This window comes from Leptosomus discolor, chromosome 1 (genome assembly GCF_034619465.1).
Source record: "Leptosomus discolor isolate bLepDis1 chromosome 1, bLepDis1.hap2, whole genome shotgun sequence".
In the NCBI taxonomy this organism is placed as follows: Eukaryota; Metazoa; Chordata; class Aves; order Leptosomiformes; family Leptosomidae; genus Leptosomus; species Leptosomus discolor.
In genome coordinates this window covers 10,981,399-10,999,999 of record NC_141391.1, presented here as the reverse complement: position 1 = coordinate 10,999,999, position 18,601 = coordinate 10,981,399, and the positions used below count along the sequence as shown (strand labels likewise).

The 18,601-nt window shown below is 38.9% G+C and overlaps 1 protein-coding gene across 2 annotated transcripts in view; it reads right to left on the bottom strand.

Annotated features, from left to right (window-relative positions):
* The window catches only part of FAT3 (FAT atypical cadherin 3), a 330,777-nt gene that overhangs the window by 126,139 nt on the left and 186,037 nt on the right, over window positions 1-18,601 (bottom strand). For both annotated transcript variants that reach the window (XM_086481717.1, XM_086481718.1), the window contains exon 3: window positions 4,948-5,009. In XM_086481717.1, the coding sequence (XP_086337843.1) occupies window positions 4,948-5,009 (62 nt within the window). The remainder of the gene's footprint in view (window positions 1-4,947; window positions 5,010-18,601) is intronic.

The following is an 18,601-nucleotide window of genomic DNA, read 5'->3' as shown; positions in this document are numbered from 1 at the left end:
GAACCACCAGCGTGGTGTTTGTGGGAAGAACTGAGAGGCAGTGCAATTTTCAGATGCTACTTTTCAAGATTTTAAACCCCCTCTCCCCTACAAACTAGGGCCATAAAGTTTCCAGCAGCAATTTCCCCTGTGATATTGCAGACCAAATTCCAAGTGGAATAAAATGATAGTCCCTGCATCAAAATTCCACCTGCAATTACAACTTCCCATTACACGATTGGAAATTTGAATTCTTTTTACAAAGCTACAATTATAGCAGATTATTATGCTTCCCTCTAATTACTGCATATACATACTTACCATGTAAAAGAGTTTATTGTACCCTGTTAGTGTACTTACAGTAAATAGAAACCAATATGCTTCATTCAGCCCATGTATTTTGACACTCACATCAGATTTACCACTTTATCTTCATTACAACCCCTTGCACTGTTACTTCTCAGAGCTATGCTCAAGCGTCACAGCAGGAAGATTGATGAGGCTTGTATATACTGATTTGCGGCAAAAGCAAGGCACTTGAGGGGCACTGTTACTATTCTAATAGCCCTAAGTTGGCTAAAAATTAGCTGCACTAAGCCAACACTCTGCTCCCACTTCTTCTCCTCATTAATTATGGTACGTGACTCAGACTTTGAAAGGCTAAGGTTGTTGTAACAGTACTTTTAAACCTATTGTCTTCAGTCGCTTTGTCACTCTGGAAGAGATTTAAAGTTCTGACCATGCTTATTAGCAACTATTTTTATTCTTCAGAGAGGCTTTGAACAGACAAGTTTTCCACCATGACAAATGTTAAAAGATAATTTCTGAATGAATCTACAGTCGTAAATTTAAACATAGTTTGGAGGAACAGAGAGATACTATGGATACGATTTTCAGAACTGGCTAAATGACTTATGAGCCTGCACCACATGCACTCATCAATGAGAGACTAAATAGCCTCAGCACTTTAAAAGCACCAACTTATTATATACCATTATCAAGAGGATGAAGAGGTCATCTCGCTACAGACAATTTATCCCTCCAATCGTAAAGTTTTAAAGACTGTTGCTAGAATTGCACACTGAAGCCTGTAACTCTGTGGTCATTCTTTTGCTAAATACAGGTCTTGCCCCAACAATTCCCAGAAAACTGAACTCCCCAGCAGTGGGTACGTTTTGCAGAGGCTTTCCATGTTGGAGGCGTAAGTAACTGTGTTCAGAAGCTGCTCAGGGTGAGAAAGAATGCACTTAGATCTCCTTTCTGGGCTGAACACACAAATCAATGAACTACATGTAGCCTGGATTCAACAATCCTCTCCCATCAAGTTGCACATGTACACTGGAAAGCAGACCAGGAATTATTCATATTCTGGACATCTCAAAATCAGCTGACAGAACACGAGGATGCAGATCTTGCATGAAACGGTTTAATTTAACGTTTATTATTTGACCTCCAGCAGCTGTTTGCATAAAATCACATAGCAAAATCACTGAAGTTTGTAAAGCTGTCACACCAGGATTAGAAGGCATCTACAAAAATTGTGGACAGAAAAAACAGTCAGACTATTTTCTGTGTTTTTCCATAGCTCAAACTCCACTAATATTCTCCACTTCTAGCTCCTTCTTTTTAGTAAATTCGCATAATACAACAGCAGATAGAGTTAAGAATTAACAGAGAAATTATTAGAAGGCAACACATACCCAGAAGAAAAAGGATGTAGAAGGAAAGAAGAGGAGGATGTTGTGCCCAATTATTGAAGCAGAATAAAGACAAATCACCTGAAACCTGCAGTTGCACTTCACTTGGAAATACATTGCTAATTTCATTTACTTGCAAAGCAAACAGGTAACTCTCAGAATTGATTTTCTTGTTTCAGATGCATATTTAAACACTTTATCCCAACTACAGAATCTTTAGGAAAGTCCGTGAAATAAAGCATATGCTTTTGGCTTGCTTCATGTGAGAAAATAATGTAATCAAGTGGTCGTTTTCTTCCCATTTCAGGCAGAACTATTTGGTTAGTCAGAATCCACTAAAGCAAGAGACCATCCTGTATGAAGTCCAGTGACATTCAATTTAAACCTAAGCAGAAAAATTCTACCTGATAACAAGCACTGAATAAAACTTGCAGCCTTGGAAGACATTACAAATGTGTCAAAAAAATTTAAGCCCTCAACTTGGGAGCTGAAAAAAAAAAATAGCATTGACAATGCCACAATCAATGTGGGAAAAAATCTGGGAGAAGAAATACTTTTTTTTTTTCTGCTTCCCAAAAAAACCCTCCCCAAACAACATCACCAAAACAAACAAAAAATCTCCATTATTATAAAGGGGAGTCTATTTCTGACTTCCTCATGCATCTTTTAACTCAGGGTCTAGACATCTTTCTGCGCTTACGTTGGCACATACTCTTTAGTAAGTGCAAGTCCTGTGACATCAGCTTCAGGTACTGTTAAAAAAGTCACGTGGACACAGGTCCATACATCTAAAGAAGAGAATTAAAGGAGGAGGGAAGAAATAATGCATGGCTGACCTGGGCTCGTACTTACTTTGCAACAGACTTCTTATGTACTCACAAGGGGAGTCACTTAGATTCACCTTTCCTAAGCACGGCAGCCTTAAAAATACATATCCAGTCCTCGCTGGTAGTTCACGTTTCCTCTGATATGGACAGAGCAGACTACTTCAGAAGAGCCACCCTAAGCCATCACAGGTGGTGGTCTGGAGACGAGCATTGGCGCTACACACAATCGCCACTTTATTTCGTCTTGTTTTGCTAACAACTTTTGCAAAAGTAGTGGAAGTCCTGTTAGTAATGGAATTTGCTCAGTAAGTACTGGCCCGTATGGTTATAGCAGCCCTGTCAAATTCAGGTAGTGAAAAGATAGGCTCATTAAAAATAATTAAAAAGTTTTATCTAGGAAAGGTCTGTCAGTGCCTCGCACGCGCACTGGGCAAACGGGAGCAAGGGTTGCCAGGTCAAGCACTAATCAGAGCTTTTCAAAGGGAGCCAAGTTCGCTGTCTTTTATACCAGACAGACCACTGGAAGAAGGGTATGACATGAAGCCGGAAGGGAAACACGGTACTACGGGGAGAGCATGGTTGTCTCGGCAATTAAGGGCTCCCCAGGGGGTTAATTACACAGAGACAGCCAGGCATTTTAGAAAATGTTTTCTGAGTGTGCCACAAGAATGAGCACAGCTTGGCCAGCCTGGCTCTGGATCCCCAGCAGCTGATTTGCTCTGATCCTCAGGAACGTGCCTCCCAAGAAGCGGTGATGGTCAACGTTTCATCAGCTGCTCAAAGGGTCAATTTGGCCATCGGGGCCGTGTCGCTGCCAGAGTCCGATTCCCCTTCCCGCACACCTTTTCCAGGTGGGTTTTAAAACAGTGTGGTCTTCTCTCCACTTCTCCAGGACATCCTGCCCAGGTGCTTCTCTTCTCCGTAGCCTGCCCTCCACTTCCCATTCGCAAGCCCTGGAGTGCCCTATGACACCAGTTTCCCTCTAGTGCATCTTCAGTCCTCAAAATCTTGCAGATGGTTATTTTTTCAAACAAGATAAAATTCAGGAAAGGAAATATATTAACCTGTATGGATGACTAAAGTCTAATTCATATAATTATTTTTTCTTTTTTCTATTAATAGTAACATTTCCCTATCTGTATGGGAATCGCCTGGAAAAATGTGAATTCGGCATGTTTCACTGAGGTCTCTGAGGCAAAAGAGACTTACAGACCTAAGGCTCTCATCAACAGATATATTTCAAAATCAATGCCAATTTCATTCAGTTTGTGCTCTTCTCTGACAGTACAAACTGGAGAGCTTGCAGTTATTGGAACACATGATTACTTTACTAACTTTCCAACTTAATAAATCCTTAAAAAGAGGAAAATCCTTTTATTTCCCTCCATTTATTCATGGCCTGGAATGTGTAAGAATCTACAGTGAATTATGGAGAAAAAAAACCCCAAACTTGAACAGTAATAAATTAATCCTTCTCTCCCATATTCTGCACTAACTAAAATATTTTGGCATTTCTAACAAACGAAAATAACCATGGAATATGCAAAAGTATATTTTGCTACATTTTCCTGCCTGATACTGATTGCATTTTGTCCAGATGTTTCTTAACTTGTACAGATTTGAAGAGATTTTCCGAAAATTAATAGTAGGAATGATTGATTATGTAGGACAATATGGTTCTGTTTTTTACTTGTACCCCCACAAATCAAGAATTCCTTATTTCACAAATAGACAAGAGAACAGAGTGAAGGATCTTCTACCCAAAGGAAAAGAAAACACAGCATGGTGTACAGCAATGTGAAAGAAAACACATGTGGTAAAACCAGTAGTTTACAAGTATATCACTCCATATCCAACATATGTGAGCTACTTAGAAACATTCATCTAAGGGCCAAGGGAATGGTTTAGACACTCTTTTTAGAGGGCAATTTTTAACTTGAAAATTGTGGTTGATAATCCTAATAAGTGAAAGCTAAGAAATTGTTCATTGATTCCGGTGATGCAGTGAATGTGAGCAATGTCAAAGTTTGCTTTCATCCAAAAGAATAGTTTGTATGTTAGATCTGAAACACAACACTTTAAACCTGAGAGACTGAAAATCTTGGCAGGGCTGGGGTGATTCCACCAATTAAAAAACCATAAAAATATTTTGATCTGGATATTATAAACTTCTGTCACAAATAAAACTTAAAGGCTAAAACAAAAGATTTAACTGAAGCAGATTAGAGGTGGAAAACAAATGTTGTGCATACTTGTTCAATTTTTTCCTGTCCTTGTGAGTTGCAAAATGTATTACTTGTTCTGTATAATCAGGCAATTCCCAGCTTTGCGCAAGTCTGTCGTACACTGAGAGAAGGGAGAATACCACTCTCCTGGCAGGAAGAAGTGATTTTAAACTACAAAAATCAGTTAACCTTTTAACATATATTTCCACTTAATCTTACCTCCAGAAAATGTTCTGCTTGCTGTTCGCGATCCAATTTTCTTGACGTTGTTGTAATCAGACCTGTGAAAAAAGGATGATATGTGATTGTCAATACTCATTGAAAAATATATGTCTCTATCGACCAGAAGAAATAAATTCCTTTTTCAAACATTCAAAGGGAAAAAATGCATTTGAAGCTATATCAGACACAGATTTCTTGACATCTGTCAAGCATTTTCTTTCTCAGTGTAGCTTTTATGACTCTTTGACTAACAATGAGTCTTTAAAGAAAAATGCTGTGAGAAAACTAACTGAAAAACAGTTAGCTGTGTATCTACAGTTAGCATGCTACGTTTATTACAGTGCACAAAAAAAAACCTGACTAAAGAATCACTATTTGTCTTATGATTAAGTGCTTCAGTGAATCATTTGCATTTGACTGAAATCCTTCCGTAAAAAACCTCATTAAAGATTTCAGACTTCTCAAACAATTAATGGGATAGGATGCTGATTACTTTCACGCCAAGAATACTTGACAAAGAAGGTTATTTCTGTAATAACTACTTGTATACATAATGATTTCCAAATGTAATCATTCTAATGCATTAAAGGTTTTGTGCTACAATTTCATCAATTTGTTCCATGCTCAAATTGAGTCTTTAAAATAAAGTACCCTTTTACATAAGGATGATCAAGATATCTTTTTTTTTAAGGCAATGTACTTTCACAAATGATTAACCTTTTGTGAGATTTATACCAAGGAAAGAAAATGAAACACTTCCAAAGTTCCCTCAAGAAAAGCAATGCATATCTTCTATGAACACAGCTTAGTGTTTTATTCTGTTCTCACTAGAGATTTAAAGGGTGGATTTGAGTTTTCCCTCATACAAAACATTTCTTTGTATAGGAAAAAGCATTATGTGTTTGTTTTGTGATAGACTGGGGGACCAACTTTTCCTAGAGATAAAGCTGTTTTCGAAGACAATGCCAGTGGACAAAGTCATCCTCAAGAATTCCTTGCCTCTAAGATTATCAAGGAAGACAAGAAAGTAAATACTCCCTGGATTACCTAGTATATTTATTTATTTAATCAGAGCAGCCAAACATCTAAAACCAAATCCATGATGATCCTAAATTCTTCAAAAAAAAACATATAGCAACATCTTACATTTACATAACACCTGTAGTCCCAGAAGGCTTCTACAGCTCCTCATATACTGCCACCTTCTCCTTGGACGAAACACTTTATCCATTTTGGTGAGAAGTGGGGAAAAATCACTTGAAGTAATGGGGTGAAATGAACAAAGGAAAGTTCACTCTGCTTCCAATATTTCACACTTGTTATAAGACCTATTAGACTGCAGAAGCAACACCCAAGGGGAGGTCATAGAAACCAAAACAGATCATTACTATTACATGTATGTACGGTAAAAGGCTGAAAACCCAAAACAACTGGTATTGCCTGCATTGAGCAATTGTAAGTATTGAAAACAGTTACACTATATGGGAGACATCTACTCACTGCATGAGTTTAAACAGACACGACAGCTCATATGCCAAATCGGTATCTTTCACGCAATATCTCCCCATGTCTAGAGAGAATGCGAAGGTACAGGGAAGAAGCTCCTAATGATGAAAGAAGTTCAGCCCCAATAAACTGATAAGTAAAAAATTCAAATTTGAAATATCCCTCTATCACATGCACGGTCACTATGGATATTTATCAAGCACAACCTAACCACAGTAAGGAATATGATCATTTTTATATAATCTTCCACCTTCTTCCTTCCTAATGTACCACTACGAACTCCACCTACTTTATTCTTAAACAAGAAATGTCTAGCTGTAAATTATAGAAGGTCTCTGTCCTCATCATCTTCAGGCAGATGGATTCACCTCCCTTTTGAAGACCAAGAGCTAACATCTGAAACTGAGTATCACTGTCAGAATGAATAGTACTTGTCTTTCATTGGTAAAACTAAAACTACTACTACTACTACTACTACTACTACTTCTCCTCCTCACAAAACTAGTTATCACTAAAGGTTTGGGGGTTTTTTGCCTTTTTTCGGTGTAGAGCCTATTAGATTGCAATAATTGTTAGGGTGCCTTCCGACCTGAAATTCCTTCTAAAAGGGGTGTATGAACATATGGCAAGTTTCTACAACAGCACTGCCTGTATTTTAAATGTAGCAGATCTTAACAGATTTAGCACCCAAACTTAACAGCCCGTCCTAAAGGTCACACAACCAGATCACCACCACCAGTTCTGCAGATCTGATCCTGAAGTATAGTGCTAACACAACTAGTTTTTGCTTTAAAGACAGACAGCTCCACATACAACTGCCAGTTGTTACAATAGTCTGTAGAAATAATTAGTCATCTGTGTGTGCAGTCATGGGGACTCTAGTTTTTATTCCTGTTCTCTGAGGAACTCTCTCATCCAACACTCATGGTGGCCCCATTGTAGTCTCCTGGCTGCTCACTTTCACATACGTTCCTGAAGTCACGGACAGATCATACTACCCAACACTGCTGTTTGAAATATGACTATACATAAAATCAGATCTCAACCGTTTGATGTTTATATTTATTTAATTATGGTCATGTTTTAGTATAGATGTTAACCTGGTCCTTTCAGATTATAAAACTGTATTTTAATGAACTCTGTTTAAGACCAATCATCCAAACAGAAAAAAAGAAATATATTCCAGTTCTGTCTAAGACTACCCACAGCTTTACCACTCCAGTCTCAAAGATATTAATTTAATGAGTTTTATGAAAACCTTGCTGTGTCTCTCTCTCCTGTGTTCAGTACTCCATGCCATAGATTCATAATAATAGTAATATTTAGCAGGATGTAGAACTTTATTTTTGACATACAGGGGCAACTGAGAGAAACTCGGCTTTGCACAACAAAATACATCTCAGTTTTAGTTCTTCTCTAACTGTATTAAATTGTCATACTCTGTTATTGTGTACAGGCATTATCTAAAAAAATAACTCACAGAGAAAAATAAATCCAAAGAAATTATGTTAGGCTGCACTGCTGGTTATGATATAAAATCACAAGAGGACAATGATGAAAAATGACCTTTTCTTTTTTCCCATCTTCAACATGTGCCATAGCTCTTCTAGACACAGCCATCTGGACGACTGTCCAAAGCCAGCTGGGAAATACAGCACGCATTTATCACAAAATAGTCAAAAATACTAACAAGCTTCAAAAGTCATAATATACCTCTCAAATGGTTTCCCTCAAATTTCCAGGGAAACATCATGGTCCTGCTAAGGGCAGGAGATATTCATAACGGTGATGATTCTTTAAGAACAGCCATGAAAGTGAAGAGGAAAACTGGATCCAATAGAAAAATTATTTACAATAAAACCATCAGCTCACAAGCAAGGTTATGTGATTCTGCTCCCAGCATTTCATACTTTTCTTTGACTTTCTGATTCAAAACATCTCTTTGCATTCTCGCACATCTGTTCCTCAGGCTCTATAAATGAACTGTTTTGTGAAACTCCAAAACATTGCTTGACCCAGTATTTCAGCTTGGAGATAACTGTATGTTCTTATATAACTTGCTTTTCTACAATACCTGCTACTTTTGCTATTCGAGTACTTTTCCCACCCTAATAAATGAACAATTACTGTTCTCCTCCTGTTACAGGGTTTGGAAATGCTGGAAGGTGAATAAGCTCAGCCCACACAACGCGTCCCATTATACTGCAGGACACGGCGACAAGTCCCAGCTGACACCAACTGCAGAACATTCTTCCAACACCTGACTGTACACTGGATAGGATCATCATCCTCTCCTGCACCATTCCCCTCTAAAATGAAATGCAGCATGTGGACAGAGAAGAAATATCAGTGTCCTTCACCCCATCACCTTATAATCTGGAAGGCAGAACCAGAGATTTGGGGTAGGCAACAAGGCAGACCTGCCGTGCAGCCATAGAGACACAGAAGAAAGAACAGGACCCAGACTGAGAAATCCTGACACTTTAACCAATACACAGTCTTCAGCCAATGCATCATCTTGGAAAGAAATCACCAGTTATTAGGGCTCAGACATGTGATCAAGACATCCGAGCAACACCTAGCACTGACGCTTGGGAAAATACATTTAGCACATCACAGATGAAAAGTGAAAAAAGAAAAAAAGTTCTGTGAAAAAGATCAAAACCCACAGGAGTTACTTCGCATTTGCAATGAATGAAGCATGCAGTTAGTAGAGTGCATAGAAGGAAACGTAACTTACTAGCAAATGGTAACTTGATCGTAGGTTTGACGTTTTAGAATTAATACCAGGTATGTGTGTGGATGTATGTGTGTGTGTGTGTATAGATGATTGAAGATGACATAAAATCAGGAGCAGTTATGAATTCAACAGTATGACTAATGCTTTCTAATTGTTTGTTTGTAGAAAACTTCATCTTTATTAATAATAAAGCCAGCAAACCTGAAAGAGAGAGCAGTAGCTTGCTGGTTCTATTGCGTCAGCTAAGGTATGCTTTGTTATTCAAAAGTGGTACAAACTTCTGTCTCAAACTGACTCTTTTGTGATATATTGTATTTTTCTGAACAGTAGTTCTGCTTCAATGCTTAAGCATGTGGCTACGCTAAATGTCTACATCTGAGGAATAACCAAAAGTACACATCACGCTCTGATGATACGCAGGTAATAGGCTCAATCTAGTGCAATTCCACTGCAATCAAAGAAGCTCTGCAAATTTATGCTAGCTAAGAATCTCTCTCAAATGAATGTAATCTTTGCATTTTTATTTTTAGTGAAGAATACATGAAAAATGGACAGAAAATTATTAACTTATTTAACATAAACAAAGAAAGACAAACAAATTTATATTCAAATGCAATTTGAGGCCATCTTTAATTTCAAAAAGTTCAGTAACTATACTTCCATTTTCACATAGAAATTATTCCTTCCATAGGAGGTTGTGATAATGCCACATCACCCTATCAGAGCCCTAAAATTTGATTTGAATTATTTTTGCCAATCTTTATCAAAGTTTTTTTGTATACTACTGGAAATACGACTATATTTTATCGGATGGCCTAAAGCTAACAGAGATGCTTATGTTTATAGCTATTTTTATTATTAACTTGACAAGAAATGTGGGATAACATGCAAGCAAGGTGATTATCTTGAGAAATGCAGACAGAGTAAAAGCAAATAGTGACTTTTCAATTCTTAGGTGAATTTGATGCTGATCAAAGAGAAGGTGACAACTGAAGATGGTAGAAATAATAGCAAAAACTCACTAGCCCAAATTGTCATCTAAGGATCATGTATTTATTAGACAATACTATTTTATAAATTCCATAAATTATCAACTAGTCAGCCAGAGCAGACTATGCACATAAGCCTTAATTTATACACAGAAAAAGTTAAGTGTTTGTTTTCTTAACACTTTCTGTTCTGGAAAACTCAAGGCATTCACTACCTCTGCTCTTGCAGTCAGAAAGGGTGATGGCATCTCGACAAACATGAACCTTCCTGCTAATTGCCAATTAGGATTTTCCAACTGAATAATCCATGCTCTGCCTTCAGTTAGCTCTCTTGTTTCACAGAAGGGTCCACAGAAGGGTATTTACAAATTAAACCTCTGCTTGTCTGTGTGTGCTTAAGTCGATAGACCATGCTATACAAATACATACATATATATTGTATACACAGTCAAATATTTGAGTATGTATATGTATGTGTGTGCCATTTTACATATATGGATGTTAAAAATTATCCTAAAATGCCCATATTTATAGAGGTATATTTAGCTCTGAGGTTTACTGGTGTTCATTCTTTCTATATTTATGCATTATTTCAAATATTTGTGTTAGAAACAAATTAATTCATGGACTTAGAAAGCCACAGAAGAAAAATTCACCAAGAGCTGTTAAATGCAAAGGCTATGGCAGAGGAAATCTCTAAGCACTGGATAGCTTGAACAGTAGTACACAGAGGGAAACACTGCTGTGGGTTTGCTTCTTCTGATGCTTATTCTCTACACATTCAGATCAGCCCATGGCTGTAGGTGTGATTGTGAACTAAACTGACCTTTGGCTTAGAAGAAATTCACATGTTTTTCAATACTATGGTACTTAGGGTCCAAAAATCAGTTTGCCACAGGCTATTTTCTAACACAAATTGAATTTCCCTAATATGGCTGTGAAGCCAAGGAGAGTTCAATAGCCTTCTCCTTATGAAACTAAACTATTTTCATTCAACCTGTGGATTGATAACCTTACCTGAGCTGTTTCCTGAAGTACTGCTTAAAAGATTACAGAATCTGGTATGGAGAGACAGAATACTTTCCTGCTGTCTCTGGAAGTGTTATAAATTTTATGGTATAAAGACTAAATTTTTAAAAAATGAAATTTTAAAGAATTCTTTTATTAATTTCTCATTTCCAAACTTTGTTTAGATGAAATTTGAGAAGAGTGTATGGCAGGTAACAAGCAGTCTAAAGTAAAAGAAGCTAAACACATTCCTCTGTTTTAAGCCGAAGGCAGAGTGCTTTCATAGAGTTAGGAAGCTGAGTAGGAAAGCAACGTCTTCCCCTTCACTGGCAAAAGGATAATGGGATACAATTTACTGCATATTTTACTGTCTATTATGAAATCATCTTTTTTTTCCCCCTGCTATGCATATTCATAAAAAACTTTTCATTAAAAAAATACAAGTGCAGGATGTGTTAGAAGTATGACTAGGGACTGCAGGGTTTGACTGAATATATTGCCTGGCTGCAAGTCATAGTAGTATATGCTTTACACCCTCTCCACCCGCAGTGTTAGGGTTTTCAATTAGGCCAGCCAGGCAGCACAGGACCTTATATGTCAGAGCTTATACATCACACCCACATGGAGACTGTCTGGGTGGATTAGCTGAAGTCTCATCTCAAAGTTTTCTAGCCCCTGGTTGCTGGGGGAAACTTTCTCCTCATTAAGATACCGATCCTCATCTTCAAAGAAAACAAATTTGAAGTAGAAACAAGCATATAAAATTAGGGAGCTTTCTGTACAAAGTTCTTATGCCCCGCAAGATGCTCTGAACATCTGCAACACTGATGCTACCTTGTCACAGTCCAAAGCGGATGCGGTTCCAAATTTGTCTTTCCCAAATACTGTAAGGAATAAGGATACAGAAAGAAAACCACATGAAGATATCAAAGAAAACATTCTGTAGAGTTACCCTTGAAAGCTCTGCTTGGGGAGAAAAATGCCTTGGGATTGTTTGCTGAAAATACAGGCCTTTTAACCCAACAAGTTAAGCAGACAAAAGGAATAAGTAAAACAAACAGTGCTTTTCCAAAAATGTTCCATAAATTCGGCGACTGGTTATACTCACTGCTTGTTCAATAGAGCCCCTAGGCTGAATTTGCAGAATTCTTATGGGAATGTATGAGCTTACTGATGAGTTTACTAGAAATCTCAAATATTTATTAACAGTACACACGAAGGTATGAACACAGCCTTTCCATACACATACTGAACATAGAAAAGAGTACACATCTGTTGAGAAATATAGCCTTCAGCTGTCAACCATCCTGCTACTCTTTGAAAGTAAATTTAGGACTTCAGATGGCAAAAAAAAAAAGGGCAGCCACAATAAATAGCATTAGGATCTCCACCATATATTCAGAAAAGTAAAACTATTGTGTATTCCAAACCACAGAAATGTCAAAACGAATAGCAATAACCAGGGTAATTTTATTACCCACAGGCAGTGAGAGTCGTTGTAAACACTCTAACAGCACATTCATCTCCTGCAATAAATTAGGGATCGACAAAATGAAATTGAATTTCAAAGATAAATGATAGAAAATTATGTACATTTTACTTGGAGATGTAAACAAACATATCATTTTATATAATTACACATGTAAACCTCTAATTTAGAAAGACTGTATTCTGATTTAAATGAATGATACTTCATTGAACAAGAAAGAGAACCCACCAGGCGAGCCTGTGCAATTACATGGAGGACTGCTGCCTTATTGTTTTTCCTGAGGTTACAATGAAGTGAAACGACCTCTTTGAAACCAGCTAGGTATAAAAAATGATTGCTTTTAAAAACAATGTTTTCTAATGTGTGGTTATGTCTGGAAAAAAAAAAAAAAAAAGAAAATGGAGAAGCTGAAGCAAAACCTTTTTATTCCTCTTTGGTTGTCCCTTCTGTCTCTCTTTAAGAGTTCCCTTGGCTTATTGATGAAAATATCAAAACTCTGCACAAAATGCACAGCAAACATTTACTTCAATGAAGAACTTGGATTATGCTTTCCTTTAAAGGCAGATTCTGGCTTTTTTTGTTCCTAGAATCTGTTTAAAATCACAATATGGTGTGCCAGTCTGTTCAGCCTGGTGGAACAGGGGAGTCGGAGGGACTCCCTTTCATCCCTTCAAAACTCAGCCGGCGCAGTCCTCAGCAACTGCAGGCCAAGCCACCACTCTCCTAAATCTTCCTCTCCATTTCAAAAGTGGACAAGTCTTCTGTTCCTCGTATCCCTTCCAGAAGGCTGTTTGGGAACATGACCACATGGTTGTAAGTCCCGGGTTCCAGACAGACTGCATTTATCATAGAATCATAGAATGGTTTGCATTGGAAGCCACATGACAGATCATCTAGGTCCAAACCCCCTGCCACTAGAGCAGGTTGCTCAAAGCCCCATCCAACCTGGCCTTACGAGCAATTTGCACCTTCATTTTGGTCCACTAAACAAGCCAAGCTTCTTTGGCATCCTCTCACCTAGTGAATTTGCCACTGTCCTTGTCGCATTGCAGTTCCAGCCCTCATCCCTCCTAGGCCTGATGGATGGAAGCCGAACACTGCGCTCCAGATAATATCTACACAGGCCCGTTAAAGCAGCCTAACTACTGCCTCCAGTGGATGCATGTCTCAGAGAGAGCAGCAATCTTGTTATTAGTCCTCAAATGCAGTGTTTCGTTTACACTGCTAATGAATTTCTACTCTTCAAAATCTCAAGGATCCTTTCTTTCTTTTGTTTCTTCCCCCCAACCTCTCCTGTTTGTATGATGCCTGCTAACTGGATCAAAGCAAAGTCCTACTTTTGAAGCCAGCGTCATTGACGAAACCATCAAACGAGATCATTTGTCTAGCCCATACTTGAAATAATCTGTTAATGTGTGACCTTCAGCATGCAAATTCCTCTTTCAAGACTCATCATTTTTATTTCCTCTTTAGCCAGACCCATATGCACATATCAATTCAACTATTAATCTCCATGTCCTCGTACCTCATAAATTCTGCAGTGCAACCATATCAAATGCATTACTGAAGTCCATGTACATGACCACAGAGCATTTTTTAGAACATCGTTTATCTTATCAGTGACATCAAGGTGGGCTGACATGATTTACTTTTGGTAAACACATGAGCACTTTTATCCCATTTTGTATTTATTTCCATGTTTTTAATTATACTGTCCTTCAAAATATCTCCAAAATCCCTGCAGATGACAGAGGTCAGACAAATAGGTCTGCGACTGTAAGGCTTATTTCTTCACCCTGTCTTCCTGCTCTTCACCACTGATATTTTATTTGTCATCTCCCAATTGTATGGTTTAATTCCCAGATTTGATAATAACCCTCAATACTTACTTGCTACAGGAGTTCAATTCAAGGTGCCAGTTCTTTCACATTTCTGGAGTGGAGATTATCATGGCTATCCTTACTTGCTAAAAGAGCGATAGCAGTGAGTTGGGTTTGTCCAGGAAGAAGCCAAATCCCAAATAGCTGTGGACAGCAGGATGAAGTCCGCAAACCTGCCTGTATCGAACCACAGTCTCCACCTGCCTCTGGTTTCTTTGGACCATAAATAGCTTCACGCAACTCAGTGAAATGCCTGAACTCAGGTGGGATGAAGCTGCTGCTCAACTGTGACCCCAACAGGCCTAACCTCAAAAACAATCCCTCAGGGACAGGGTGGTAGAGTCACTACCAAAGAAACACACAAGTCTGCAATCCACAGCTGCAATTTCTAAATTAAAAGACTGATCATACTCAAAGTGCTTAAGCTGCACTGGCTCCTCTAGTACAACTGATGGGCAATTTCTCTGTGGTGTCATTGTAGCCTGAGTCATCTCTTAGGCTGTGATGCTCTGAAACAACTGAGCAGATGCCCTTGAGGGACTGTCATGCAGGCACTTAGCTCTCCTAAAACACTTCACACAGAAGTTCACAGTTTGTGGGATAAGAAGGTTTTCAAGTTCAAATCCTTTATTTAGGCTCAAATGAAAACATAAGAATAAAGACAGTGTTTGTATCTTCTTTGTTTTCTTCCCGTAAAAAGTGCAGTGCTGCCTAAAACCCTAATTGCTAATACGATGCCTCAGCACAGATTTTAACATCCCCCTGCATTGCTTCCATTTTCAGGGGGAAATTACAGAATTCTATTTAGGTTATAATTAGCATATAATTATTACTGGCAGGAATAGCTATAAATATATATAACTGGTGGCTAGCTTAGTAACTAGCACACATAATCATTATACAATTTTCTAATTTTTTTTGCACAAAGGCCTCATAATTCTGCAAAAGCAACAACTGAGCCTAACTAGACTCTGGTTATAATTTATGCTAATTAATTTCGCTGTTTGCAAGAAAGAAGACTTACATAACAGCCGTGGTGGGGGTAGGTGGTGCCACTTTCAGTGGAAAGGGACTATGTAAATGCTCTTGCGCCTGTGTACATCATGAATAATGATTCTTTTTCAGAGAGAGTAGATCTCTTTCTCTGGTATATTATGATGTAATAACAAAGGAAGAAAAAAAAATAATAAAAAAAGGTCACCAGTGTATTCTTTTGTGTAACATATGCACATGTCACAACACGATGAAGTCCTGGTATTTACCTTTCTCACTTGTGGAGGAGGTGTGGAGAGGGCGCAATGCACAGCTGTCAGTTTTTCCTCCTAACATGGACACCCTCATTACCTTTTAAAGAGAAGTGATTTTGCATTTTTCCATATACACCCTCAACCAAGCGCTGATCTCGATGACAGAAAAACAACCCTGGCTTTTCTCCCAACTGCACTCAAAAGAAAGGCGTTGATCCCTCATTACCAGCAATTGTCTCCAGCTCAGCAAAGCCACAGGCACCTCGTTGTTAACTACAGATTCCCCAGGTCAAGTCAATCTCATTTTCATCTCTAATAAAAAACCCGATTCATCGATGAGGTGACCTTCCTGATCCAGAGGCAGAATGCAGAGCTGCAGAAAGAAGCTTCATAGAAAAGATATATGGCCTTGTTTCACGACATGCAACTCACAGATAGACCTCAGCACTGCCAAGATGCAGTGCCCTTCCCAAGGTGGTCTTCTGCTTAAGAAACCATACTGAGACACCTCTGCTTGGTTTCCAGCTTACCCTCTACCTAGGTCTGTAACCTTACATGAGACATTTACTGTCTCTCTGCTTCAGTTTCCTCTCCCATAAAACTGGGATAATTGATATCTTTCTTTGTAAAGTGCCTTGTGAAGGAAAAAATGACTTATGTAGGAGTACAATATTATTACTAAAAATCTCATAAAGCTCAGCCATAACAGCACTAAGCATTTTCCAAAATTTATTGTTAAGTAAGCAAAGTCATTTCTTTAAATACTGAAAAGAATTCTTTTGCTTTCCAGGGTTTTCTGCTTGCTTTTTTTTTTTTTTTTTTTTTTTCCCCACTTCTCTGTGCAGGCATTTATTTAAATAGTTATCAATGGGTAAAATATAGTATTAGCTCTGACCCCCAGTGGCTCAGCATATAACAAATAGCAAAAATGCACTGTAAAACTAGAAAACGAGCAGTAGCTGCTTTTCTCTGAAAAGCCAGTCCAGTACCTCAGCCTTCCTGAATAGCTGTCAGAACAGAGAGGCAAGAGTGGGTCCTGGGTACCAGTAAATCTTCAGCTGACGAAGAGGAGCAGAATTTGTTATTTGCACAGAGATCTCTTGCTTTGACACCAGGTAAGAGGTGGGATCCTCAGGCTGAGCTCTTTCCACGTCCACAGGCAGATGGAGAGGAGGAAGGGCAAGCAGATCCCATGTTCAGTTGCTCAGTCTGGGGTCTCACCAGCATCCCTGCTGGCTGCTTTTAAGCAATGACACTGATTTATTCATAACTCCCAGAGTTACTGGGGAAGAGACTGGGATAAGAGTATAGAGGGGATGGAGGAATGAGGAGATGTGCACTAGGGGACGATATGATTGTGCATCAACCCCAGCAGAGGAGGAGACTGAAAGCCGGGCACGTTAAGCAAGCCTTTGCCACCGATGGAGCCAATGACAGAGGAGCAAAGGCCAGCAACAACCTAATGAATGAGGATGGAGTGGTGCAGATGGAACAGGAGATGCATCCAGAGACTGTGACAAGCTACTGCTAGAAGTACCACAGCTGTAGGGACAGCCACCACTTGCTTCTTACTTTCTCCTGCCTGAAGCACAGCCCTGCTTTTTGCTCCGTCACTGCTTATACACTTCTTCTCCTTTAACCATTCTACCATCTCCTTTCAACTCTTGGTTAGTGCACAAGTCCCCCTTCACCCTCTGAAGGCCCCAGATAATGACGTTCACCTAGCTGAAAGAGGGATGTGTGTGACTTGATCCAGGCCTCACCTGTGCTTCTCTCCTGGTCACACAAATGGTACTCTGAGGTCCTCCCAGACCTGCATGGTGGCACTGTGAGCCCAAGGAGTAATTAAAGCTACTCCTCTATTCCTTCCTTAGTCCTTCCAATTGAGTAAATCAAGTATCCTTATCTATCTTCCTCTTGTGCAGATCCCTATCAGAAATGTTAAGATGGATATGGATGAAATAGGAGTGGAAACGCATGTGCGTGAAAGCACCAAAAGAAACAACAGTCAGGTTTAAAAGAATGCTCTATATTGATAAACCAAGGAGAAGGCTGACAGCAGTCAAACAGGTGAACTCTGGGGAAAGTGCTGTCTACATCTAGGCAGAGGGCTCTGATAAGGTCCCAAGCATCGATGACTTGTCAGCAAAAGACCTGTGGTCTGGTAACAAAAGGGCAACAAGGTTACAGCACATCGCATCTACTATCATCCTAAGAGAAAGACTGATGATAGCCCTAAAGATATCTAAGATGAGGAGATGAAGAAAGAGGGCAATGACTTACAGAGAAGTAAGTAAGATCGTGATGCAAAGATAACTGTTAATTCCTAAATGTTTTATAAGACCTGTCCAAAACTCAGTTCCTTGTCAGTCAAGAGCCCAAGAGACACAGTGATGACTTCGGTTCCCCAGACAAGTCATCTTGGCCACAGCACTTGGGTACAAATGCCTTGGTGTGTAGGTTATGAGCGTGTGAGTAGGTAAACCCAACCTACAGAGCAAATAAAATAGAATAAAAAAAAATAAAATGCCCTTTTCCATTCACAAGGTCTCACACTGAGTTTTGTTACACTTAACTGTGACATTCTTGTTTCAGCTAGTTTTAATCCAGGAGACTTCTCAATAAAATGGACGCCACATTTAACTATCCGGCTGACCACAAGCTGAGGAGAACAGTGAGGATAATATACACACCCATTGTGAAGCCTATTCTGTGCTAACCTATCATGACTCAAAAGCTGGTTGTTACTGCACTACTGGATACAAAGGCTCTGAAGCAGAGTGGGATGCTCG